Source organism: Leptonychotes weddellii, chromosome 3 (assembly GCF_054177405.1).
Source record: "Leptonychotes weddellii isolate Sample4059 chromosome 3, ASM5417740v2, whole genome shotgun sequence".
In the NCBI taxonomy this organism is placed as follows: domain Eukaryota; kingdom Metazoa; phylum Chordata; class Mammalia; order Carnivora; family Phocidae; genus Leptonychotes; species Leptonychotes weddellii.
In genome coordinates this window covers 55,538,602-55,558,842 of record NC_138371.1, presented here as the reverse complement: position 1 = coordinate 55,558,842, position 20,241 = coordinate 55,538,602, and the positions used below count along the sequence as shown (strand labels likewise).

Genomic DNA, 20,241 nt, shown 5'->3' with positions numbered 1-20,241 from the left:
AAAAATAATAATAATAAAACCAAGGAAATATTGAAATTGGTAGCATGGATCTTTTTATATTGCCCCCCTCCCTCCCAGGTTGGCCATCTGTGACTTCTGGTCATGTCCTATCTGTTTAGAAGGGCCTGCTGGGAGTGACACTTCCTGGAACCAAGCTGTTGGCGGCATAGATGGAGGGGACATTTGGACTGAAATAGCAGGGAAACTGAGGTAAGAGATAAGCATGAACTCTGAAGGGAGATGCAAGGTCAGAAAAAGGAAAATTCTGGTCAGAAGGCAGGAGGCTGGGAGCTGGAAGAAATGTAGTGCCTAGAATTCCAAATTAAGGCCCTCAACAAATACTAGGGTTTTTCTTTATGTCATGCCAGCACACTGTGTGGGGAAAGTCAAATGTAACACTTTTGCTTCTGGTCCCCTTCCACTTACCCATCACTCCTAACCATGAGGGTTTGTGGAAGGGCTGAAACTTTCCCAGGTTTGCTTGGTGAAGGGTTTTGATGATCCATACTTAGGGGTGGAAGTTTATGAGAAAGTCCTGTGGTGGTGGAAGCCCAGGGTCTCCTGTACTGAGGTCCCGTCTCCAGGGACCAGACAATGAGTGTGTATGGAAACTGCCAGGCCAAGTCCAAGTGGGCTGGGCATGGTGAGGAATGGCAGGAGACAGGGTGGTGTGTGCGGACAGAGGGTGGGAAGGGCAGAGAGCTAGAGACAGAAGGCAGCAAGTTCAAGATTTTGGAAGGCCAGGCTGAACATAAGGGCTAGTTTTTTTTTTCCTTTTAAATATTGTGGTAAAGTACACCAAACATAAAATTTACCATCTTAATCATTTTTAGTGTACAGCTCAGTGACGTTAAGTGCATTCAGTCACATTTTTCTGCTACCGTCACTACCAGTCATCCACAGATCTCTTTTTATTTTGCAAAACTAAAACTCTACCCATTAAACAGGAACTCCCCATTTCCTGTATACCACAACCCCTGGTAACCACAATTCTACTTTCTGTCTCTGTGAATTTGACTATTCCAGGTACCTCAAATGGAGGTGGAGTGGAACCACACTGTATTTGTCCTTTTGTGACTTGCTTATTTCACTCAGCACAATGTCCTCAAGGTTCACCCATGTTGTAGCATGTGTCAATTTCCTTCCTTTTTAAGGCTGAATAATACTCCTTTGTATGTATGTACCATGTTTTATTTACCCATTCATCTGCTGATGGACACTTGGGTTGCTTCCCCCTCTCAGTTATTGTGAATAATGCTGCTATGAACATGGATGTACAAATATCTCTTTGGGTCTCTGCTTTCAATTATTTTGGATATATATCCAGAAGTGGAATTTCTGGGTCATATGGTAATTCTGTTTTAAATTTTTTGAGGCACCGCCATAATGTTTCCATAAATGCTGCACCATTTTACCTTCCCACCAATAGTGTACAAGCATTCTAATTTCTCCCAATCCTTGCCAATATTTGTTATTTTCTGTGTCTTGGTGATAGTCATTCTAATAGGTGTGAGGTGCAATGGTTTTAATTAGTGATGTCCAATATCTTTTCATATGCTTACTGGCCATCTGTGTACCTTCTCCGATGAAATGTCTGTTTAAGTCCTTTGCTCACTTTAGAATCGGGTTGTTTTTTTTTGTTGTTCAGTTGTAGAAGTTCTTCATATATTCTGGATATTAACCCCTTATCAAATATATAATTCACAAATATTTTCTCCCATTTTGTGAGCTACTCTTTCACTAGGTTGAGTGTGTCCTTTGATGTACAAAAGTTTTTAATTTTGATGTAGTCTAATCGATCTTTTTGGATTACAAAAAGATTCTTTTGTTGTTTGTGCTTTTGGTGTCTTATTCCAAGTAGTCATTGCTAAACTTGTGTTAGGAAGCTTTTCTCGTGTTTTTTTTTTTAATTTATTTTTTTTATTATGTTAATCACCATACATTACATCATTAGTTTTTGATGTAGTGTTCCATGATTCATTGTTTGCTCCTGTGTATTAAGAGTTTCAGTTTTAGGTCTTACATTTAGTTTTTTTTTTTTTAAAGACTTTATTTATTTATCTGAGAGAGAGAATGGGAGACAGAGAGCATGAGAGGGGGAGATCAGAGGGAGAAGCAGACTCCCCGCTGAGCAGGGAGCCCGAAGTGGGACTCGATCCCGGGACTCCAGGATCATGACCTGAGCCGAAGGCAGTCGCTTAACCAAATGAGCCACCCAGGTGCCCCACATTTAGGTTTTTTAATCCATTTTGAGTTCTTTATGTTTTGTAAAGTAAGGGTCCAACTTAATTATTTTGCACGTGGATATTGTTTTCCCAACACAATTTGTTGAGAAGATTGTCCTTTTCCTATCGGTGTTGGTATCCTTTTTTTTTTTTTTTTTTAAGATTTATTTACCTATTTGAGAGAGAGAAAGAGAGAGAGCATGGGAGCAGGGGGAGGGGCAGAGGAAGAGGGAGAAGGAGAGAAGCAGACTCCCCGCTGAGTGTGGAGCCCTATGCTGGGCTCCAAGTGGGGCTCGATCCCACAACCCTGAGATCATGACCCCGAATTCACAACCTGAGCCGAAATCAAGAGTGAGATGCTCAACTGACTGAGCCACCTAGGTGACCCGGTGTTGGTATCCTTTCAAAAAGTCTTTTGACCGTATATGTGAGGTTTATTTCTGGACTCCACAAGGACAAGTTTTTGAGATTATGTGAGGTTCAGGTGACAAATGTTACAAGAGGTAAGCCACATCAGGTTCCCAGTTTGGATGACCAACTCTGGTGAATGGAGCATGGGCAAGGAGTAGAGCTTTGTAGCACTATTAGAGTCTTTTAGATCTCTTGAAGGCAGCCCAGATTTCATCTCAATTGTGACCAGTTAGATGGATTGTGGTGATGCGGAATGGTCCTGAGAGGCATCGTGAGTGGAAGCCCTAAATGCTGTGAAGGAGGTGGTCTGTGTAGCGGTAGCATTATTAGAAGTGACCTTGGACACCAGAGGGCATAGGTACAGGGGCTGCATCTTGAGGACTTGTTTCACATGCTTTGTTTGGCTTTCACTGGGTAGCACATGACTAGATTTGTTCACGGAGGGCCTTGGAAAGGGTCTCAAAAATGAGGATGCCAATGGATACAGTACAGTAGACTGTGGCAGTGCTGGCCAATGGAGCCAAGAGGTTTAAGTAAGTGGCCAGCTGAACCAGTCAATTCAAGTGGGAGATACCACATTTCAGATAAATGGGCATCCATCCTACGTTGCAGGCATCCAAGGAGCAAGGACCAAGTCTTATTCACTCTAGCATTGTCAGTGTCCCGCACAGTTTCTGGCACACAGTGGATGCTTAATAAATGTTTGAACAGAACTGAACATAAGCCAAGGAAATAGCAATGACTTTCTGAAATTAAAAAAAACTCAATTCTTGGGATGCCTGAGTGGCTAGGTCAGTTGAGCCTCCAACTCTTAGTTTTGGCTCAGGTCATAATCTCAGTGTCATGAGATTGAGCCCCGCATTGGGCTCTGTACTCAGTGAGGAGTCTGCTTGAGATTCTCTCCCTCTCTCCCTCTCCCGGCTCATGTGCATGTGTGCTCTCTGTCTCTCTTCCCCCTAAAAATAAATAAATAAATCTTAAAACAAAACAAAAAAACCCCTCAACTCTTCATAGTTAGGAAGTTTCTTATGGCTAATTTAAATTATTTATACTGCAGGAGGAGTCCATACCCCCCCCCCAAAAAGAGACAGACTTGATCATCCTTTGTAAAAAATAAAATAATCTATTAGTGATAGATTAAATAATTACCACTTGTTAAGCACCAAACACCTCCAGGCACCATGCCTCACATTTGATGTGCTTTGTATTTTGTCCTTGCAACAATGTTCAGGTAAGCAGTATCATCTCCAATTTATAGTTGAGGACACTGAGGCTCACAGATGTTAAGTATTTTGCTTAAGGTTACACAACCAACAACAGCAAAGCTAGGATTTATATCTAAATGGGTCCCATGTTTCTTCTCTGAGAACCCTGTTTGCCTGTTTCTACCTGGGAGCTACCATTCTCATCTTTGGTATGCTCTTCTTCTAGGATAAAGTAACACATTTTCTTCAGCTTCTAATCATGGCCTTTATAAACAAACTACTAATAATCTTTTATCTGTCTCTGGCCTTTCCCCAAGTTCTCCGGGTTCTTTGAGTCTGGCATCAACTCAGTCTTAAAAATACCATTCAATGGGGAAAAAAATCACAAGTTTTGACTTTAATAAAAGAATAGAATCATCTCCCTTTCCATTTTAAATCAGCCTAGAAACTATTAAGCACCTATTCACATATTCAGAAAAAAATCATTTTGAAAAAAGTGAACAAGTAAAAGGAAAAATAACCACCAGGAATCCTGGTGAGAGCAGGGTGATGTGGTGTGGTTTTGTGTGCTTCACACAGCCAAGTACATGAAAAGGTACCAGGAACAGCACGGAGCACCTGGACTAAGCATTTTCTAGGTGCAAGAGCCCAGTCCTAGCAGTGGATGCCCCATAGTGAAGAAAGACCACAGGGTTCAGGAGGTGAAGCTGATCGAATTCTGTGATGTGGAGTTTTAGTCTCCCTGTGGTCTAGAGTCGGGCAGCTCAAGGTGTGGGCTGTGGGCAGGTGCTGGTCTGTTTCATTCCCAGCCCGTGACAAGGTAAGTAGAGTAACCAAATAAATTAACATCTGTTGAATCTAATAAAAACCTTGGGCTTGTATATTGCCCATCTTTATTTTTTCCTGCTCATCCCTTCATTTCCAAACCCTAGAGCAGGGCCTGACATGCAGCTGGTATGCACTGGCTGCCTGGGAGATCATCAGAAGAGATTGCTGGAGAGAGGGCAGACACCAGGAAACACAATGCCAGCAATCGGAGGACATCTTTTTTTCTAGTAATTCATCTTTGTAAAGCATTGGTCTATGACAGGTTGCAAATGTGCAAAACAAAACAAAAAGCAACAACTGGTCCTTTACCTCAGGTAGTTTGAGAAGTGTTGGTCTAGAGCCAGTATTCGTTATGCAAGTGAATGTAGAGATGGTGCTTGGCAGAGTTGCTAGACCTCCCGGCCATTTATTTAGCAGTCTAGTAAAGATTTAAATATGGTAAGGTTCCCAGAATAAGTCATTGGAAATACCTTTGGAAACTCCCTTTGACTTTAGTCCCCAGGATTCCAACCATCTACATGTGTCAGTGCATACCCTGAAGATTCCATCCATCATGCTGAAAAACTACTGCTGGTCTCTCTCTCTAAGCAGACTACTCAGCAAGTCACAAAGAGCATAGGAGAGTCCACTCCACATTGCTCCAGCCCCAGTAAACGTGCCATGGGTTGACTGAGCACTTATAAAAGGTTTAGGTAATTGCCCACTCCTGTTGTTTCTTGTCATGTGGAGGGACCCACCTGGTCTCTTTAGTCCTGCTCTCTTCATTCCTAGGAGAAGTGCCTCATAGAAAGTGAATTTGGGAAATGAATCAGGCACGTTTAACCCAGTCCTCTTTCACTTTCTCTTGGAAACTGGCGACTCTGTACAAGGCTATGCAGGGGCCGACCCCCGGGAGCAGAGTCCTGCGGCTGTTCAGCTGTGGGTCTTGATTCTTGGATTCAGTAGTAGGAAGGCAATTGTTCCCATGTCCCCTGAGCCATTTTCTCCAGTATCAGCTTCTCTCAGCTGGTTTACAGTTTGGGCAGGAACACAGAGGTATTACTCTGGGGGCCTCTCTCAAACCTCACCAAATGGCAGAGATTGTACATTGAAGCCTTGTCTCAGGCTATGCTAGCCTGTATTCTTCACTTGCCTTCCATTAATCTTCTTGTAGAGGATCACAGATCATGAATCACTCACTTGGTGACAACACTATATTGATACCTAATCTGTACCTTCTGCCAAGTAGAAGCCAGACCTTCCTCTGCCACACTGGTGAAGGAGGACAATCTTCTGGCTCAGTCAATGCCCCTTTCTGCCTGTACTTCTCTGGGTATGTTTCTCCTAAAGTTGTGTCTCATCTTTCCAGGTTTTTGAAGATCAATAAACACACACTTTTTGACACATCATGATGGAAAACACAAGGGCTCTGGAATCAAAAGGAAGAATCAGATCAAAGTGAGTCTTTGCTCTTCTAAAAAGTATCAAGAACAAAATGTCTTACCAGCCATTTCTATGGTACACTTCAGGTAAACAGAGAAAAGCTCATGGCCTCTGCAGCCTTCCCATTTCCAAGGCCCAGTTAGGGCTCGCTCTTTGGCTCTTCCTGAGCTAGGCCAGCGGGCATTAAAGCTTACAGTCCATTTCTCTGAGATTCAGTTACAAGTCACTCTTGCTACAATTCTCTCCGACCTTGCATTTTTCTTTGGGTCACTGGAGCAGTTTCTGGCTAATCTGCCTGTGAACACTGCCTACCTTCTCTAAGCCAAAATGTGGCTTGCTTTTTCTGTTAGCCCTTCCTTATGGGACTATCTATGCCTGGCTGAGCTGGAGGGATGACTGACCCTAGATTCTTTGTCACCAATATTGACAGCAGTATGCCTCCTCAACTAGACCTTGTCTATGCCAATAGCTTTATCTTTGTCTGTATTTTCCCCACCCCCAAATAAGGTATTATATTTGTGATATTACTTTATATTACAGATTAAGTCCTTAAAGAAAGTAGTTAAGATCTTTGTCAGTGTTTTTATTTTTATCATTCAACTTTGCTAGTCCAGGGGCACCTGGGTGGCTCAATCTGTTAAGCATCTGCCTTGGCTCAGGACATGATCCCAGGGTCCTGGGGATCAAGTGCCACTTTGCATTGGGTAGCATGGCGTTGGGCTCCCTGCTCAGCGGGGAGTCTGCTTTTCCCTCTCCCTCTGCTCCTCCCCCCTCCATCTTCCCCCCGCCCCCCTCGCTCATGCTCGCGCGCTCTCTCTCTCTCTCTCTCTCTCTCACTCTCTCAAATAAATGAATAAAAATCTTAAAAAAAAAACAAAAAACTAACAAACTTTGCTAGTCCAAACGTACATTTTAATGTAAAAATGCATGAATATAGAAAAGTATAGGCTTCTGGTTTAGAAAGCCCGCCTCTTTGGAAAGTTACTGACCTCATAAGAAACTATGAATAAATTCCCCAAGGTAGGATGAACAGAAAGTAAATTATACTCATATACAAACATAATTAAGTATAGACACAGTTGCATAACTAGAATGAAATTTAATGTAAATGTGCCCAAGAGAAGAAAGCACAAAAAAATTTATAAAACTTACATGAAATAAGAAAATGTTCAACTGGGTAATAACCAAAATTTCATTAACTCAGCAGTCTTGGGGACCTAGAAAGTGAGGTAGCACAAGCCAAATTCTTTTGGTGTAGCAGGTCCTTCTAGACCAGGCCAGGCAAGTGGCAGTGGATTTGGAGCAGGGGCAAGCCCACCGCGTGCTACACTGCACACTGTATTGTAGGTAGAACCCAGCAAACAGGGAATTCATTATTCTTGAGAGTTCCCCTGTGTACATGATCAGCTTCTGCCAGCACTTGGAGGAGAGATAACCCTATTAAAATGCCTTTTAAAAAGTTAAAGCTAAATGACTAAACATTAAAACTTTGAGGAATGGGGAAAGAAAAAAAAAACTATGAGGAAAACATCAGCTTGCTTATCCAGGGAATGAGCAGAACTTAATTCTCATTCCAGCATGGGGCTGCTGGGCACCCAACTCCTTCCACTCTGGGTAGAAAACAAATCCCCAAGTTGCTACCGAGCCAAACTTTAAAAGCCAGTCAGGAAATGAGCAGCACTCCCAAATGGGAAAGACTGGATCAGTGTTTTTTCCAAAGTAAACAAAAGATCTGCAAAAGTGTTTCCTTGCACCATTTGGCAAGAGAAAGAAGCACCTGGAGAGTGAGTTAGGATGAGAAACCATATAAGAAATGGGAGTAAAACAAGGATGGTTATAATGAAGCTTTGTCTCGCTAATCTCCAGAGCCCAAGTGTTCTATTAGGAAACAAAGCTGCAAATGAAGAGACAATCAGACCGGTTGATTAAGAATACATTCATGGAAAGGATAAATAGAATAAATACTTTTCTGGATCCTGAATTTCATCTTTCATTTGGATTTTTAAAAAACTTTAAAAATACCTTCTAGAGAGTCAAAGTAGAATATATACATTAAAATAAATGAGGGCTGTGGAGGAAGAAGTATGAGCAATGAGAAAAGCAATTATCCTTGGAGACAGAAATTTCCTTGCTTCAATGCAGCATGTGATGCAGGCAATTTCAGTCATTCTCTTTCAGGTGATTTTCAGTGCGAGTTCCAAATGCTGCTTGAGGGGACGCGGTCTCAGCTCACCTGAGGGACTGGGGCATAACTAAAGATGTATGGAGAGCTATCAGATTCTTTAGGCCAAACATTCTGTTGAGTAGGACAGCCTCAGGTGGAAGACAAGTCACCCTTGGGAGACAGGTAAGAGAAATGAGGCAGCAACTGCATAGTGGTGCCTGGGTTAAATACATAGCATTTACAAACCCCCCAAAACCAATGCAAATTACTCAACAGCATTTCATCATTAATTTTATGAAGTCACAGAGTTTTAGCTCTTTTTCCCAATGAGAAAGGCTTAAAGACTTGAAGTGCCATTCCTCAATGATTTTGAAAGAACCAATAATCACCAATACATAAAGATAAACTGAGAAAGAAAATTCATTTTTGCTTTTTCTTCAATGAGCTAGGAAGTGTCACATAAAGGAGCAATAGATTGAAAGAACTGCCAAAGAATTTGTATAAGCATAACAAAACTCGTAGTTTCCCTGGACCAAACCCATCAGCCCAAGCTGGAGAGATGATGCTTGGGGGCTTTTTAGGAGGCTATCAATGGCTCACTTGACTTGGTAGGCAACATCTGATAGAAAAGCATATATTTTCTGGGGCCCAGGCTCAACTTAGTGCCTATCTGCTGGAGAAAATCAAAGATAAAGACGCAAATCCCTGGGAAGCCAGGGACACAGCTAACTGGACGCTATTTGTGACTATTTGAAGTCCATGAGTTCCTCGAGTATTGATTTTTTTTTCCTCCTTATGAAATGTTAACGTGTATTTTTATTCATTCACCTGCCTCTAGCTGTTCCTTACTAAAGGTTAAGTGGTTGTGAAACCACATGCGCTACAGAATCCAAAGCAGCTGTTTTAAACTCTTGAACAAGTAGTGCCTTGTAGCCCCAAGGGCAGCTGAGGGTGGGCTCTCTCTGACCATCTGGAGGTTTTAATGTGTTCCGTTCATCTCAAGCCAGCATGGCTTGCCAGAGTTGGGGTCACTGTGCTCGGAGACACTTCAGGAGGGTGCTCAAGGGGGCTGTGCTCTGCAGCCTCCTGGGCCTCTCCAGCAGGTGCACTTGCATTTTCAATTTGAGGCTGTTTTTCTTACCTTCTGCAGGCACTCATACACAGAACTGTTATTACTCGTTACTGCATGTTGCTGATTCATACTCAGAGGGAAAAGTAATTTTGTCTTCAACACCTCTTCCCTGTCATGTAAGGCATATGTTAATGAAAGACAGATTTTGGCATCCACTTTCTTCTGTAGCTTTGAAGCCACAATATAAGATTCATTATAAATGAAGATGCAACTGTTATTTTACTTCTATTTATATTTATAACAACACCAAAGCCATCTTGCAGGTACCTTTGTGCCTCTCAAATCCCAAACCATATTCCAAGAAATGCTCAACATTTTATGCTTGAATTGGCATTAATGTGGCATTAATGTACATACAATGTTTTAAAATAAAGATGTTTTCACTCATATTTTATTACTGACAATCCCCGAATTCACATCTTTTACATTATACTAAAGCTGAATCCCTTGGAAGACATTTTAAGGGCTTTTTCAGACTGCTTTTTTTTTTTTTTTTTCCCCCTGTAAGTGAGGAGTATGCCAGCGATGGGTGCTCCGCTAGCTGGCTCGCTTGCTCGCTCGCTCGGAGGGGAGCCAAGTGGAAGCCTGAAGGGGGTGGGGCGGGAGCAGAAGTAAACATATGCAGAATGCTGAAAAGAACTGATTGAAAGCTTTTCTTTGTCATTCCTCTCGGTTCCTTTCCTTCTTTTCCTTCCCAGTTTGTTAACTGTGGACAAGTGCAACGTACTTATTTCATAGAATCACTGGATCTAGAATGAGCTGTCACCTTGTAGATTGTCTCATCCAAACTCCTACCCATTGCTATAATTCTCCGCTTGATTCAGGAGCTCTTTTTCTTCTCCAGCAGCTTTCCCAGCATCATGTGAGCTATTGATTAAAAGTGCGCTGATGAGACTAGAGGTTTTGGAATCAGACAGTTGTGGATCCAAACTGTGGCTCCGCCACGGATTGGCGGTGACATCCTGGGCAAGTTACCCCGAATCTCAGAGCCCCAGTCTCATCTGTTAAATGGTCCGAATAGAAATGAAGTCATAGGAGTTTGAAGATTAAATGAAGTAATAATGTAATATATAAAAATATTGTATATAAAAGACTCAGCACTGGTTGCTAAATTAAGAGTAGCTAAGTGGTTCACAAGGAACCCAAGACCCATACTTTCTGTTTGACTCTGAGGCAATACTTTTCCACCATATCTTACTGTCCTTCTCACAGGGTCTCATAAAACCACTGAAAAAGTTTCTGTTGCTGGAATACTCTGTATGCTGCCTTGTAGACTGTAGATGTTGGTATTAATAACAATACCTCACATATATTCAGTGCTTTAGAATTTACAAGGCACTTTCACAAGTCGGGGGTGGGGGGGAATACCCAGCCAACTTGTCGTCTACTGATGACTAATGGAGGCAGGAAGCAGGAGCAGCGGAGGTCTGAAAGAGGTCTATTAGTGATGCAAATGTGAAGTTATCTGTACTTGTGAGGAGCATAATAAACATTAAAACCAATTAGAAGTAACCACGAGCGATATATTCAGGATTCAGAACTTGGCTTTGAGGAGTTGGAAAACCATAGAAACATGGGATAGGAGTCTGGGGGCAAGAATTTAATCTACCTGAAGTTTAGCAGTCTAAATAAATATGGATGAGTTTTCACATACAAACTAGAGTATAGTAACTATTTAGATTGCAGAATGGTAGAAACCTTGATGTGTTCATAATTTAGAGACAAAGCATATGGAAATGAGTCAAGCAAAGCAAATAATTTCTGAGAAGTCAACATTAACTGGGTGTTTCAATACGATAAATGTGTCATACTGAATGCAAAACTTTTAATGATAGAAACTGTTACCTTGACTTTCTTACAAACTTCTGAAACAGTTCTTCATGTGTAAGAGTTTTTACATTTGGAAAATGCTCAAAAGTGAATTTTTAGAAGTGGAGAAAAATGGAGGGTGCGTTTTTAATATAGAGTATTTCATTGTTTCTGTGTCGTAAGAAGACGAAGGAACATCTTTTTCTGTTAGAAAGAAAACGGTCCTTTTGAAATTCAGCTCCCTCAGAAGATGAATTTTTAAATCTTCAACTCTGCCTAACTAACGGGTCCTAGCTTTATGTTCATGAGGAAAAAATTAGAATTTCATGCAGTTATCAAATATTTTAAACTAATACCCAAGCAGATACATTTGCAACACTTCATGATTTTTTAATATCAATAGGCAATATTCCTAATCAGGTCTTTCTCTCCTTTTTCCCCCCCTCTCTGCCAAAAATCTATATTTTGTCTAGCAGCAAACTTTAAGTAGGGGGCTGATTTAGGTGGGCTAAGCAAGAGAAAGACTGACCAGATAAGTAGAAGACACTGGTAGAAATGGCCCTAACCGAGCAGCCATGTGGCATTGGAGGTCTATGCTAGACAGAGCCCAAAAGAGCCCAGTTTGTGTCTCACAGTCCAAATTTGGGTGATGTATTTTTGAAGTTTCTAAAGGTTAACTACATGCTATAATACATTATAGAAAGACACAAAGCTGAATTTTACTGTGCCAGTCAAAAGCCTGGTTTGAATCTGCTATTTAGGACTGAGAGAGAGTACAATTTACATGTGTGAGAATTAGAGAACGATTTTACCTTCTGTTGTTTTTAAAATCACCTTAGGCCATGATTTTTAAATTGAGACACAAGAAGATCTGCTGGGGTTCCCATAGCAACATTAACTTATCTAACTGCCCTTGTTGTATGCTATACTTTCGTGACTAGTTTGGCTTTTAAATGTACACTTTAATTATGAAATACAACTTAGTGAAGAGTCTCAGGCACATTTTAACTTCTGCATTTATTGACTGATGCCATGTAAACCGAAACCTTGATATTGTACTTCTGAGGAATTGCTACCAAGGCAAGTGTATGCAAAAAACCTTTATGTGGTTGGTCTTCCTTGCCCTGATATCTGACCTCACTGCATTCCATTCCACATAGGATGCCTCAATCTCTCTAAATATATTTTTAACATGCCATGGGTAGGATACAACCTCAGATTGCTCCAGACTAGAGAATTAGAACCCAATGTGCCCTCTATTCAAGGCTGTCTGGCAGCTGACTCCCCACCCCATCTTTTCTCCACGATTCATCATCGGGAATGGCCCACACCAAACACACTTGTCTTCTCCCCATCAAGGACTAGCCTGACACCCACCGCCCCCCAGAACCTGATGCTCCCCCCTTCCTTCCCACCAGCTAATCTTTCTCTCTCTTTGGAACCACTATTGCTCCTGCTGTTTGTGACCGGGCAGCAACCCTCCTCTCTTTTTCTGATAACAGTGTCTTTTATTTTCCTTTGAAGAACTTTCCTCCACTCCATACATTCAGGTGGCACCGTCAATGAAGCTGCCCTGCCCCAAACTGTCAAGAGATGAATCCATGACCCAAGTTGGACCAATCACATTCTTCCAGAAAACAGAATTTTACGTGAATTCAAAATGGAAAAACAGTGAGAACTGAATTTTTCCAGTGATGGTCCTTTAAGAGATTGTCCATTTCTTCCAGATTTCTGTGGCTCATAACCAAAGTGTGCTAGCTAATAAGTTCCCTATTTGAGTACCTGCTTATATATTATCTGAGATTGTGATTTAGAGGCTTGGGATGGGCACATTTTGCTTTGCCAGCCAGATCCTATCTATGCTCTCTGAAGACGGGGCTGGGTCTGTATTTACTGTATTAGTCCATATAATTTAGCACAATGTAAGTACTCAGTATATGTTGTATAACAAATGGAAAACCAATCTCAGAAACTCCACTTTTACAAAGTGCAATTTGCAAGCCAACTTACATCCTTTTTGAGGCAAGGTGGCAATAAGAATTGTCTTGGGTATAACAGCTGTCTTAAAGGGAGCTTACAACAACTTGTACATCTAAGAATAGCCTGAAAATAATCTTAGCATGGGGTCATACTTCCCCAATTTTAGGAAAGGAAAGAGAAACTAAAATTCTATTTCAGACATTAGATTCTGAATTTAAAAAAAAAAAAAAGAGTTTTGGGGAAAACAGACAACAAGAACACAAACAATTCACCTAGGCCTTGTGACTTGCCAGGGAAACAAGGAGTGCTCCCTCCCTGGTATCAGATAAGAGAGGAAGAGAGTTTAACTGTGTTAGACTAACGCATAAACAAGTGGTTTTTTTGCACTTCTAAAAAATGGCAGGGTATGGTTTCTCAGAATCATCTGACTTATATCAGTAATTTAATTGAAAGCTTATAAAATTCAAAGTACAAACAAAATGGTTAGACATAATAAACCCAAACAAGCTTGAGCATATTAAGCTTTGAAAACACATAATATGGTACTCTTCCAAATCATTTATGAGTGCTTAAATAAAAGAGCTCACCCATGATAAATAGCAGGATATACAAATTCTCTTTTCTTCTCATTGTCCTTTCAAAAATGAAAGATCTACGGAAGTCTTTGTACAGTGTAATCCTCTGGTTTGTACCTTAACATGGTACATAATTCAGCCGTGAGAAAGGAGTGAAAATACCAATTTAGAGGTTTTTTGAGTCAAGTATAATGGTTTCTGGAATTTGCCTTGAACCCACACTCGGTGCATTTTCACTTGTTTTTTCCTATTCACTTGTAATCGACGATCAACCAGATTTTGCTTCTCGTCTAACCCAGCCTTGCAGAACATATTGTGGACTTCCCCTGTGAGACAAAAATGGCAATCAAGTGTATATGTGATGGGCATGGTGGTGGGGGACAGGGGGACAGTCAGGGACAATGGAATATTAATGGAATGACTGACCATCTAAATTTCACTTATACCAAGAAACTCCCTAGTACAAATTGGTTAAGGAAACCTGTGAAACCAAGTGGACTTCTTCTACTTCACAGAAATACACCAAGTATAAACAGCTTAATATAGCAGGCATAAATGGATATACAATCTACTGGTTGCAGATTTCAATATTTTGAAAGGTGCCCTCTGTTCTGAGTTTTTGTTGGTTTGCAAAGACCCCAAATGGCACATTATAAAAGTACTCACATAAGTTTGGAGAAAATCCCTGAATGCAGAATTCATTTTAAATGCTTTTTTAAAAATGAGGAATTGACAAGAGGTACGTAATTTTCTATGGACTCTTAACATCAAATTCCCTCCTCTGGCTGTGGCATGTCATTTTTTTTTTCATATCTGGGCTAACCATACTTCCCAAATGGAACAGACTACACCTTCATTTGGGTATAAGGATGAAACAAGTAATTCTTTAAAGCAGTTTCAACTGGAAAAAGATTAAAAGACAAAAAGGCCATTTTCAAGCTTTCACATAGAACAGTTACAGTGTGGTTACAGAGTAACCAAAGAGAGTTTTGTTTTGTTTTGTTTTGTTTTAAGATTTTATTTATTTGACAGAGAGAGACACAGCGAGAGAGGGAACACAAGCAGGGGGAGTTGGAGAGGGAGAAGCAGGCTTCCCGCAGAGCAGGGAGCCCGATGCAGGGCTTGATCCCAGGACCCTGGGATCATGACCTTAGCTGAAGGCAGGCGCTTAACGACTGAGCCACCCAGGCACCCCCCAAAGAGAGTTTTTACAGCTAATTATTTTCCCTTAGAGATAAGCATACCTTTTGTAAAGAAATATGCTCTGGTACCATCTCCTCGAACATAAAAATTTTCAGATAAGCAATGCCCTAAAAAACATAATTGTGATCAGAGAAACTTAGTATTCCTTAAAACGAAACAAAAACTTGACATAAAATATAAACAAAGCATTCTTTAAAACACATGAAAAGAATTCCAAACTGAATATACCCCTTTTAAAACGAAGCTGAGTCTTATCATATCTTCCATAGTCCCGAAATAACAGCATTCCTCCAGGTTTCAGTAAGTTGGACAGTCGGTTTACAACGCCTTGCATCCTTTGAAAACAAAGCAAGATACTGTCTGCAGAAATCTTGTTTTACATGCCACATTTAACTTTCTTAAAGACAAAATAAGGAAAGCTCTATGGGGCCAAAAAAGTCTCACCACAAACATAAGGGCGACAAAACCAAAAATACTTCGTACAGAAAGGAAAAAGAATACCAAAACTTGCTAAAGGATCAGATTCAAAAGACCTAGAGTATTAAGTAATCACCCAAATGACAGAGTGATGTCTTTGCAGAGCTTGATATATGATGTCAAAGCTGTACTGCATGTACTGATGGTTCCTGGTATTTATATCAAGTTACGGTAGTTCCAAGGCAGATAAACGCCAAAGTCGCTTCCTTTTCCTTGCAAGATAAAAAATATGGTGGAGCCATCCCAAATTGCACTTATCTAAACAGAGATCAAGTTTCCTCCAAAACTAGCTCCTTCTCCTTTATTTAGTTCAAAGGTACCATCATTCACTGAAGTGTTACACCTCAGAGATATCCTTAACCCCTTTTCTTTTCCTCCTCTTTTATTAGCCTCTCCACAACCATCTGGTCATCCAATTCTAGGTCTTCTTTGTTTAAACTGACCTTTTGTCTCCTTTTTGTTTCCCTTTGGTAGTCCTTTAAAACAAATTGCTACCTCCTTAGGCCTGGGAACAGAATACTTCCTAACATGCTTTATTATTCCCCCTGTTAATTCTTCCTGTATTATCAGTGAGGAGTTATTCTGCTTAAAATGATGGTTTTGTCAAATCATCCCTTTGCTCAAAAATGTTCATGACTTTAATCCATAGGATAAAATCTCAATTTCTTAGTTGGGCCCTTAAGATCTCTTACAAATGGCCTCAATCTCTCCAACATCTTTCCAACCACGACCTAATGTGAAGCATCAGCTCTGGCCAAACTGTTACATGCTAGGCTCTGAAGCAGTCCATGCCTTTGTTCACATGGTTTCCCCTCAAAGAATTCTCTCCTTCTTACTTTCTGCCTATTTAAATTCTAGTCACACTCCAAGCCCCAGCTCAAGAATACTGGGAAGCCTTTACTTTCTTTCTTTTATTATTTATTCTTTTCATCTGGCTCCCAATCAAATACGACCCCTTGTGACTGCTCTTGACTTAATGTTTTCGGTTAAATGTTCATGGTCTTATGTGTGATTATGGGTCAGAGATGGCAAAGATTTCAGATCTCATATCAATGCCGAGTGACTGACATTGGCTGCCTACAGAGCTCACCAGGAATGACAATCAGGGTACAAAATCAGTTATGAGTGTCTGCCCTGAGCAGAGAATGGTAAATGGCAGCCCGTGTGCTGAGTCCTTGCCATCTCTGCTTTATCCACGCTACTTAAAGCTTCTAGATTTTCTTATTTTAAAAATGAGGAGTTTGCATCAGATAATCTGTAAATGCCTTCCAATGAAAACACTGTTCAGTGGAATTAAGGAGTGAAAAGCCAGATTTATGTCAGGTTATGAAGGAAGTAGATAGTGAGAAAATGAAAGTAACTATGAAAACAAGATAGAAATATAACAGAAAGAGGTAGCATAATTAAATGAAATGCTCTCTTAAAAAACTGGAACATAAGTACATGAAAGGGAAAAAAAGGAAAGTATTTTTCCTTGTTTATTTTGTTAGAGGTTATTTTCACACTATGTTTATGGTCTTGGGCTTTGGCAATTAAAGAAAACCATATCTAAACCTTAAAATATTCACTTTCAGGATAAATGTCTTATGTACAGAGAAAAATATCTTTCTGCAATTACTACTAAAACAAATATGAAACATAAATGCAGAAAAACAAAGAGCCAAGATGCAGCCATCTCCCTCTGCAAATCCTTTCTTCCCAACTATCCTTTAACATCTGGGGTTGTAGGTAAAGGCAAGGGTGGGGAGCTGCTTTTCTTCATCAGTCCATCTTGCTTGGCTCAGTGCCAAGTTCCAGAGTCCTGAAGACTGCAGGTGGGCATGGGCTGGGGGAGATGGACAAGACAAGAATGGGAGAGGGCCCCTTTTCTTTCTTTCTTTGACGTGGGCCAACTCTGCTATCCTCATCTACCTCTAGATGGAGGGTGAGGAAAAGGAAGAGAAGAGATTAAAAAAAGGAGTATTATATTGATTGCCTACACTATGCTTGGATCTGTGGTAAACATATTGTACTTTCTTTTATTTCAGTGATAAGGACAGTTAGCTCTTCTTATGGTTTATTCCCATTTAAGCTGGGTCCCCCAGACTCAAGGTCTAGCAGAACTGCTCACCATTCATTTGTGCATGGATTTTCCAAGCTGGCAAGAAGCCACTTTTCTAAAACTTTCATGGGGCTGAATATGCCACCACAGTCCCAAATGACCCTAAAGATACTGTCTTTTCACTTACTGTTGCCTTCCTTCTACTCATTCATCTTAGTTTTAGATTATTTCCATATAGGTAAGAAAGTGGCTAGGGACATGATACATCTGAATTTATTTTATAATAAATAAATAGAATGAACATACTGTAGGGTAACAGTAATCTTTCTAAGACATCTGCTTCCCCTTCTTTTTAACATTCAGTTCAAATCATGAGAAAATACATTATCTAAACTAATTTCAAGTAGTGTTTTTGTGGTCTTATTTGGAATTTAAACATTTCCTGTTATAGGTGTAAAATAGAAAATCTTGTTCTCTATCCACCTACTCCATCCTTTTAACTATTCATTATTTTAACTATGAAACAAAATACATAGATGACATCTCTCTACCAGTACCTGAATGATGCCAATATTCTAAACAGATTAGCACAAAGACATAGATTATAGAAACTGGGAGGAAAACGTAGCTTCATGGAATGTGATATCTCTCAGCACGTGCAAAAATATGTTTCATTCAGATTTATTTGGAAATTTAATTTGTCTTTCAACAAGCAATCAAAGTGCTCATCTCTAAATGAGAAGTAAAAGGACTGTAAAAGGTCCTAGTGAGTTTGTAATTGCAAAGGAAAAAGCACACGTTAACCCAGCTTCTTTGGGAAAGGGTCACACTCATCAAACAAAGACTGGTTGATGTCAAGTCTGTACCTACCAGCAGAGGAACTTTCCGGGGGCTGAATCTACTACCACAGCAGAAAAACCAATTTTAAGAAAACTTACAAATGCACAACCCTTGACACCACACAGTGTGCCTTAATACATATGAGGTGGCAAAATTTTCACAGAAGTGATTATTTTATTTTAATGGCTGGTAATATCTCTTTCTGCTTCCTCTCTGGACATGCTGACTGTTTCAAAACATTGTGTGAACAAAAAATTTAAATCATAAATATTTAAATGATGGCACTAGCCAATCTTAGATTATAAAGGTCCAAGGTTAATCTGGCAAATCTTGAGTACCCTACTTCCCTGGACTTCTTTAGAACAAAATTTTTAAAGCTTGTTGATAGACCGGTGTGAAACCAGATTCACAGCCTACCTCTTCACGAACATTCAGTAAGATGCTAAATCAAAGATGTTTGTTTCTGATCACCAAGTACAATTTCCCTCTTGGGAGTCTATTAGGCTGTTCTGAATTTGTAATTTCCTTGAAGCACTGTCACTTTTAATAGGTATGTGTCTTGCCAGAATATGCTCACTTCTCTCTGACAGTGATAGAAAGCTAATGAAGCAGTTTGACCAGTTTCTTTCTCCAAGTCTGAAGAAAGGAAAAGCTGCATTTAAAAGGCTGCATGTTCTACACTGTGTAGTTCACTAAATCATAAATTTAAGAATTGTCACTTTCTTTTTTGATAGTTCTGAAAACCACGATTGATAAAGGAGCTTTACACATTTGCTTTGCCCTTTTGTCTTCGGTTACCTGTCAGGATGAATGGAAGAGAGCACAAAGACAAGGAGAATGACATCCAGGATCCCATCTGGAAAAGGGTAGGGTAAGCCCTCATCACAGACGTCATGGACAAAGGCACAACACTGGGCTGCTCTGTAGGACGAGTGCAACTATCATGATAAAGGAATGAAAAGAAAAAAAAAGCAGTTAGCTGAATTCTAGCATTTTCCTTAAAATAAAAAGGTCAAACTTTTTATTTCTCCCTAGTGCCTTTCCTCTGTAAATCTGAATGCACTTTATTTCAGATTCAGTATTCTGTTAGCTTATTTCAAGCTGCCATAAAAAATTAAGTCTTGCACTTGGACTCGATAACAAATATTCTTCACAACCCCTCTTTAGTTTAAAAAGAGGCGTAGGGCAGGCCTTTGAGTCAGTAGGCAGCATTGTTGGAAGTCTACCCTATGTTACTTCAGAGGCACTGAGATGGTCCTTAGCTCTCTCTCCCACTGCTTGTGCCACACCTCCTTCGGCTTAAAATACAAATATCCTCTACTACATAATCAAAAATTAGATAATGGTAATGACAGCACAACTCTGTAAATATACTAAAATCACTGAATTGTATACATCAAAATGGTGAATTCCATGGTATGTGAACTGTATCTCAATAAAGCTGTTATTTAAAAAAACTAGACGCCCACATACACACACGCCTACAAAACAACACCAGAAGGATGTATACCAAAATACTAACCTCGATTCACCATAGGACTCTAGCAAGTGTGATTATAGGTCAATTTTATCTTCCTGTTTAGGCTTTTCAGTATTTTAGAAAATGTCTACCATGAATAACTACTACTCTTAATATCAGAAATTAAGTTCCACATACTCACTATACATTTCTGTTAGCAGAATTTCCATTCCTTTTCCATCTCCTAAAAATACTTTTTGCTAAGGGAATGTTTACTAGCTTTTGGGGATTGGTCAAACAAGTCCAGGCTCCCCACTGCTTTCCCAACGGTCTAGGACAGTTTACATTTGTATCATATGCCTTCTCAAATTTTTTTAACTTCAAAATTTTTAATTTAATGAGCGCCTCCTATGTGTCAGACTATGTGTAGGGCTCTAGGGACATAAATATGAATAAGATCACCTTGTAGG

General features: G+C 40.1%; 1 protein-coding gene across 5 annotated transcripts in view; it reads right to left on the bottom strand.

The window, feature by feature from the left end:
- Window positions 1-20,241, bottom strand: part of METTL8 (methyltransferase 8, tRNA N3-cytidine) — a 179,109-nt gene that overhangs the window by 80,149 nt on the left and 78,719 nt on the right. For 3 of the 5 annotated variants that reach the window (XM_081814196.1, XM_081814194.1, XM_081814191.1), the window contains exons 7-10: window positions 19,111-19,250; window positions 15,183-15,289; window positions 14,996-15,061; window positions 13,587-14,077 (exon numbers count right to left, since the gene is read on the bottom strand). In XM_081814196.1, the coding sequence (XP_081670322.1) occupies window positions 13,887-14,077; window positions 14,996-15,061; window positions 15,183-15,289; window positions 19,111-19,250 (504 nt within the window). In that variant the 3' untranslated portion in view covers window positions 13,587-13,886. Of the gene's footprint in view, window positions 1-6,992; window positions 8,427-13,586; window positions 14,078-14,995; window positions 15,062-15,182; window positions 15,290-19,110; window positions 19,251-20,241 lie in introns of those variants that run through there. The other 2 variants (XM_081814195.1, XM_081814193.1) reach the window with 2 other exon arrangements.